The following is a 6,371-nucleotide window of genomic DNA, read 5'->3' on the forward strand; positions in this document are numbered from 1 at the left end:
TATGTCGACTCACCCAATCGCATTTATCAATAATCAATGTACCAGAAAAAAAAGAAAGAAAGAAAGAAAGAACGTCACACACTCCTCTTTTTCCTAGTATTATGTAGTGCTCCTTTTTGTCCTCATTTTGATCCTTCTATTATGGTACTTCTTCTTCTATCATGCTTGTTTATCCTAAGAGAAAAATGGTTGAAAAGCCTCCTCACATTTTACTAAATAAAATTTTTTTATCATTCATCTCTATAATATTAATTTTATACCTCTCACAAATTTACATCAGTAAAATTTGATCGTAACCTAATTTGTTTGCTGCTTCTTTGTCTGAAATCATCACATGGCTTACATACACTCATTTTTTATGTACAAAAATGGCACATCCAACTTTTCTGGTGGTAAAAATGAATATGAATTGGGTGAATAAGGTTGGGTTAAATTATACCTTTTTTAAAGACAAAAATGATAATCGATACCATCACTTATTTAATTACAGATGATATTTAATCTCTTTGCTCCTTTAAAAAAATCACCATGTATGAGTTACGTGATAGATTCGAAGAAAAATGTGGTTAAAAGCTTGGCTAAGTCCAAATTTTATGGATTTAATTTTGTGATGAACATGAAGTTATCATTTAAAAAGACGGAAAAATTCATTTGGCACGAGGGCTATGGGTGTTTTGAAAGATTTTTACTAAATTAAACAATAATAAAATTCTTCCTCAAGCCTCAGGACTCCATCTTCTATATAATTCGCGTCCGAACCTTTTCATGTCAAGTGGTAGGCAACAGAGGAGAGAGCCCGGTTGACAAAAAATATATGCTACAAAGTACAGAGCTCTTTTAATTTTTTGTTCTTCATATCTTTGCCGCTTTATCATCGCCCAATCACGAAACAACAGAAGCAGATTTTTGCCCAGGAAACTATAAAAGCAAGCGCGCGCGCTCTCTCTCTCTCTCTCTCTGTGACTGGAAAATGAAGGAGACGATGGAACAAAAAGTTGTTGCCAGATCAAGGTTCAAGAGAGTATGTGTGTTTTGTGGGAGCAGTTCTGGGAAGAGAGAATGCTATAGAGATGCCGCACTTGAGTTGGGCCAGGAGCTGGTATGTACCATGTAGCACTACTACTTATACTCTGTCTTTTTTACCCCCCTTTTTTTTTGTAAAAAAAAAAATAACTTTCCTATCCCAACAATCTTGGAGCGCAGAGGAGGCAGACGACGATAGTCAGTTGTTATCCTTATTAGCACTGTACTAGTTATGTTTAGATAATTTTTCATTGTTGTTAGTATATGTGTGCGATTGATTGTAATGGGGCTCCGGGCCCTTTTTCTTCTCTTTTGTGTGTGCGTTTGGGTGGGGCGTTTTTGCATGAAGGTGGCAAGAAAAATGGACCTTGTATATGGCGGGGGAAGCATTGGGTTAATGGGTTTGGTTTCACAAGCTGTTCACAATGGAGGCGGCCACGTTCTCGGGTATGTACTATGGTACAGTGACAGCATTCTTCTTTCGTTTCTAGCTAGAAGACTAATAAAACTTTTGCAAATGAATACTTGCTCCGCAGGATCATACCCAAACCCCTGATGGGCAAAGAGGTATTTAGATCCCTTCATTCTTGGATTCTTTTGTTTTTTGTTTTTCGTTGGAAAGCCTTGATCTTTGATAAAATGCAACAATTGCATTCCGCAGATTTTTCATTTTCTTTTGGTTATGATCCTGATCTTGGGTTAACAACGCAGAAAACTGGGGAAACAATTGGAGAAGTGAGACCGGTGGCTGGTATGCATCAGAGAAAGGCTGAGATGGCCCGCCATTCTGAATGCTTCATAGCCTTACCAGGTTCCGCATTTATGTTGTTGCCATTTATGTTCTTGGGGCTGTCTCTGATTTCATCCATCCTCTCCTCTGTTTAGTTTATGGAACTTTAATTTTACTTTGGAATATAACTCCCAAATTTCATACACCGTTGTATATATGCTCAACGCTTATTGCTGTTAATCTGATCAGCTGAATTTCATCATCCACAGGCTGGGTATTTGATTGACTGAGTTTTGTGGCGGTTTTTTTTGGCTTTCAGGTGGGTACGGCACTCTGGAAGAGCTATTGGAAGTCATCACATGGGCACAGTTGGGTATTCATGATAAGCCGGTAATCTACAATTGATGATTCAATTCTTTCTGAGTTTACAATGCTAAACTGAAGAAATAGAAATATGTCGATGTGTATTTGTCGATGTTTTTCAGGTGGGATTACTAAATGTTGATGGTTATTACGACTTCCTCCTCACCTTCATTGATAAAGCCGTGGATGATGGCTTCATCAAGCCTTCTCAGCGTCATATCTTCGTCTCCGCCCCTAACGCCAAAGACTTGGTTCAGAAACTGGAGGTGCGTGCCGACCTGTGTTCCCCTCCCCTTTTTTTCACTTTTCTTTTTTGCTGAGCGAAATATTTCACCAATGCACAGAAGTCAATGAAGCAATAAGAATCTTCGAACAGTTTCTCTTCTCTTCTATGGATAAACTACTATATTTGCTATCTTTTTTTTTTGGTTCCTTTTTCCTTTTGTGGGGGTGGGGGAAGAGGGTTGCAGGGGATTTGCAGGATGCGTTGGCATGTTCTGGTGATTTGATAAAGCTGGTAATTGCTTTCTTTTTGGGGTGCTATAGGAATACGTGCCAGTGCACGATGAAAGCATTGCTAAGGTGAAGTGGGAGGGAGAACAGCAGCAGCAGCAGCAGCAGCAATAACAGCAGCAGCAGCCATCAAACCCGCAAGTGCCAAGTGGGGTTCAATGTTTTGCAGGATAAGAAATTGATTGTTCTCAGGAAGGGAGACAGGTTTGTAGATAAGGGTAAAAAAAAAGAAAGCAAAAAAACAGAAAACAAAAACAAAACAAAAGAGGGAGTGGTGTCTTGGGATCACTTCTTTTTGTCTGATTTTGGTATATAATTGACTGATTAGTGGGCCTGCTCCCCAAAGAGAGCTGAAGGGTAGCTGTGGTTGGTTTTGTGGAGTGGAGATGCCTCCAACCTGATCTTCTTGCCGGACAGGACAAAGAGGGTTTTGAAAGAATTTGCTAGTTTCTTTCTTGTCCTTCTTTGGTGTGGAAAATATGCTTCTGTATGTATTGCCATCTAAATTTTGAATGCGTCCGTAGCTATATATCTAACAAGATGGGATGATTTTATTATTATTATTGTGGTCTATGGATGGAAGGAGCAAAGTTATATTCTACTCCTTAGCACTTATTTACTAGTACTAAATGAATGGACAGCCATTTTCCCAACTGCGATGTCTCGAGCCTTCAGGCGGGATAGCTCAGTGATAGCCTCATTTCATTGGATCTTTATCCAGAGGTCATCGTTTTGAGTCTTGCCCATTACTGTGTAGTGCATCTTTGGGGCGAGTTCTGCGACATTAACTCATTTTAGTCTATACCCGATTTCATCTCTGCCATTGGGCTTCAATTTAGTGTAGCAGTCAGGCGTGGTTTTTTTTTTTTTTTTTTTTTATTATTTGGTTGTTCCTTGTCTAAGAAAACAAAAAAGAAAGGAGAAAAGGAAAAGTTGTTTGACCTATTTGATCGCAGAACCTTTTAGCATGTGTTTTCCAGAAAGTCTCTTGCAAAATAGTACGTTGAAATGAAATCATGCACTATGATTGTCCTAAGATCCAAAATGAAATCACGTACTATGATTTCCCTAAGATCTGTTTGGATCGATGGATTTGACATGGATGTATTTGAAATTTATATCTATATAAATTTGAGGAGTGGCTTTCTGTACGGTTAAGTCAGACTGCTTTCAACTCTTTTATAGCATTTTGATTTTTTTAAAATTCTTATATATCCTTTCATGCCCCCCTTTGAATTCAAATAGTTAGCAGTGGATTTACTTATATAGAAATTTGGTTTGAAATCTATTAATGTGAGAAAAAATAAAGAGGAAACATCATCAAACCTACTAAAAGTTAATAGTTTGGATAGCAAATTATTTTAAATAATATTTCACTTATATCATAAATACATTTTTCATCACACCTTTTTATCTCACATACAACACATCACAAAAAATGCTACAGTAATTATTCCAAATAATACTCTATTCAAACACACTCAACGAGCAAATTAAAAAACCTAAAGTTTACCTTCTTAGTAATAAAGGGAAATAATATTCATTGGTTATGGATTTAAAAAATCAAGAGTGGTACCATTCATAAAACCTAAATTATGCAATCACTAACTAAAAAATAAAGTACTACTAGCCTTTAGATATGGAAATTTTTATTTGAAATCTTTGTTTATGATGAAAAATACTAATAAAAACAACACCAATTCAACCCAAAATTTAAAAAAAAATAACAATACAGTTTAAGGGAAAAATATATACGATTTGACCCTAAACTATATCTACTTAATATGTGTATGTCTGATCCAATTTTGACCCTAATTAAATTTGAACAAGATTACAAAGCCCAAACGCTAAGAATAGCCTTGAGTATTATTGATTATTTTATGTATTCTTATCACTTTCTTTATATGTAAATTTTTAACTACTATGCCATTTTTTTATATAGATTTTTTTGTAGTAGTTAGGGGTATTATAAGATATTATTAGTTTTTTATTTGCATTTTCAGATACCGATACTATATTGTAAGACTGTTAAACCAAATTGCAGGTTATGATTTTCTTTTTCTTCAAAATTTATCTATTCAATTTTATTTTGAAAGTACAAATATAAGTATATTTTAAGTGTAAAACCAAATTGCAAGTTATGGGAATTTTTTCTTTTACTTTAAGTTTTAACTGTTCAATTTGAGGGTTGAATGTGGATTCAACTTCTCCTTTGAAAATTTAAAATTATTCAGTTCAAAAATAATATAAAAAAATAACTGAATTCTCCTTTGAAAATTTAATTTTTCTATACTTTTGTATTGAATTCTCATTTTTATATTTTACTCGCCAAATTCACTTTATAATGGTGTAATATTGACAATATGTTAAGTTATATTATGAATAAAAGTTGGAAAAATTAAGAGTCTTCGACTAATAGATGAGAGAAGTGCCGATCGCAATTACTACAAAAAAGAAAATCCCAACATACATAGAGCATATTATATACACATGTATATATGTAATTCTTATAAGTATATAAGAGAATACTATAGATTTTTTACAGTATAATATATATCGAATGAAAAATTATGATATTACTTTATTCTAATTGGACAGGTAAAAGAAAAAGGGAGAAGTAGGGGAAAGGGAAATGGAGGAGGTTGGGGAGCTATCCAAGTGTTTGGAAGAATGATGAGGGGAAAGAGATAGGAAATTGAGTGGCAAGAATAGGAAGCTAGAGGTATGGGGAAAAGAATGGTGAGGAGTTAAAGTGTGGTAAAAAAAGTCGAAAAGGAAAGTGAACAACAAAATTGTGCGAAAAAGGGAGGGAAGAAAGCAAGGAATTGTGGGAATATAATGAAGGTGACCAAAAATGACAAGAAGGATGCCATCGTGGTAACTTTTGTTTTGAATATATAATAAGTAGTAGTAAATAGGAGCTTGTTCATGATTTTTTATACTTGGTACAGACTATGAGGACACTCGGTTGGAATAAGCCACAGCGGAATACTTCAAGGCCGTTCTTATTCATTACAAAATGCGATTCTTTGGAAGTTAATCTATCGGGAATGTGGGGGATTTCAGGGGGGCCAATACCCAAAAAAAAAAAAAAAACCATAAAGATCGACAAAAACAATAATAAAGCTAATAAAGTAAAACACAAAATTTGTCATGTGCAGATAGGATTGCAAATAAATCGAGTTTTGATTTAATCGAATCGAGTTTTGAGTTAATTTTATCAAACTCAAGCTTGACGAGCTTTCAATATAAATGTTAAGTTTGAGTTCAACTCAAATTTGAGTCATATCAAGATCAAGTTCAAACTTAAAAAAATAAAAAATAATTATTTTATTTTTAAAAAAATAAATGAAATAATAATTTTTCTTCACAAATAATAAAATATTAGAGATATATATGTAATTTTAATATTAAATATATATATATATATATATAATCGAGTTAGCTCACGAACTAACAAATTGAGTATTTTTTAATTCAAATTTGACTTGATCAGGTCAAATCAAGTTTTGACTCGAACTACTCGCAAACCACTTGACTTGTGTACAGCCCTAAGATTAGGGCACGAACGAGTAGAGGATAGTAGGAGCTGGGCTTGGTCAAAGTTTTGGCCTATTTCCCTGCCCTTTTGCGCCCCCATGTTTGGATTGTGGTTTTGTGAAAAATTTTTACGTGAATACATTTTTTCAATCACATCTTTATTTCACGTATATCAAATTGATATAGTATATTTTTCTACAAA

The 6,371-nt window shown here is 34.3% G+C and overlaps 1 protein-coding gene across 1 annotated transcript; it reads left to right on the top strand.

Moving 5' to 3' along the window:
• Nucleotides 1-807: 807 nt before the first annotated feature.
• Nucleotides 808-3,189, top strand: LOC113709677 (cytokinin riboside 5'-monophosphate phosphoribohydrolase LOG5-like). Its single transcript, XM_027232504.2, has 7 exons — nt 808-1,099; nt 1,373-1,470; nt 1,560-1,590; nt 1,735-1,834; nt 2,073-2,143; nt 2,239-2,382; nt 2,663-3,189. The coding sequence occupies exons 1-7, from the start codon at nt 971-973 to the stop codon at nt 2,741-2,743; spliced, it is 654 nt and encodes a 217-aa protein (XP_027088305.1). The 5' UTR covers nt 808-970; the 3' UTR covers nt 2,744-3,189.
• The last annotated feature ends 3,182 nt before the right edge of the window (nt 3,190-6,371 follow it).

The sequence above is a fragment of the Coffea arabica genome, chromosome 9e, assembly GCF_036785885.1.
Source record: "Coffea arabica cultivar ET-39 chromosome 9e, Coffea Arabica ET-39 HiFi, whole genome shotgun sequence".
NCBI lineage: Eukaryota > Viridiplantae > Streptophyta > Magnoliopsida > Gentianales > Rubiaceae > Coffea > Coffea arabica.

Bases quoted from the DNA above. Each gene is read 5' to 3' on its own strand.
- LOC113709677 (XM_027232504.2), top strand. From the start codon at position 971: ATGAAGGAGACGATGGAACAAAAAGTTGTTGCCAGATCAAGGTTCAAG. The intron at 1,100-1,372 runs GTATGTACCATG...TTTTGCATGAAG, and splicing joins TTGAGTTGGGCCAGGAGCTG to GTGGCAAGAAAAATGGACCT. The intron at 1,835-2,072 runs GTTCCGCATTTA...TTTGGCTTTCAG, and splicing joins ATGCTTCATAGCCTTACCAG to GTGGGTACGGCACTCTGGAA.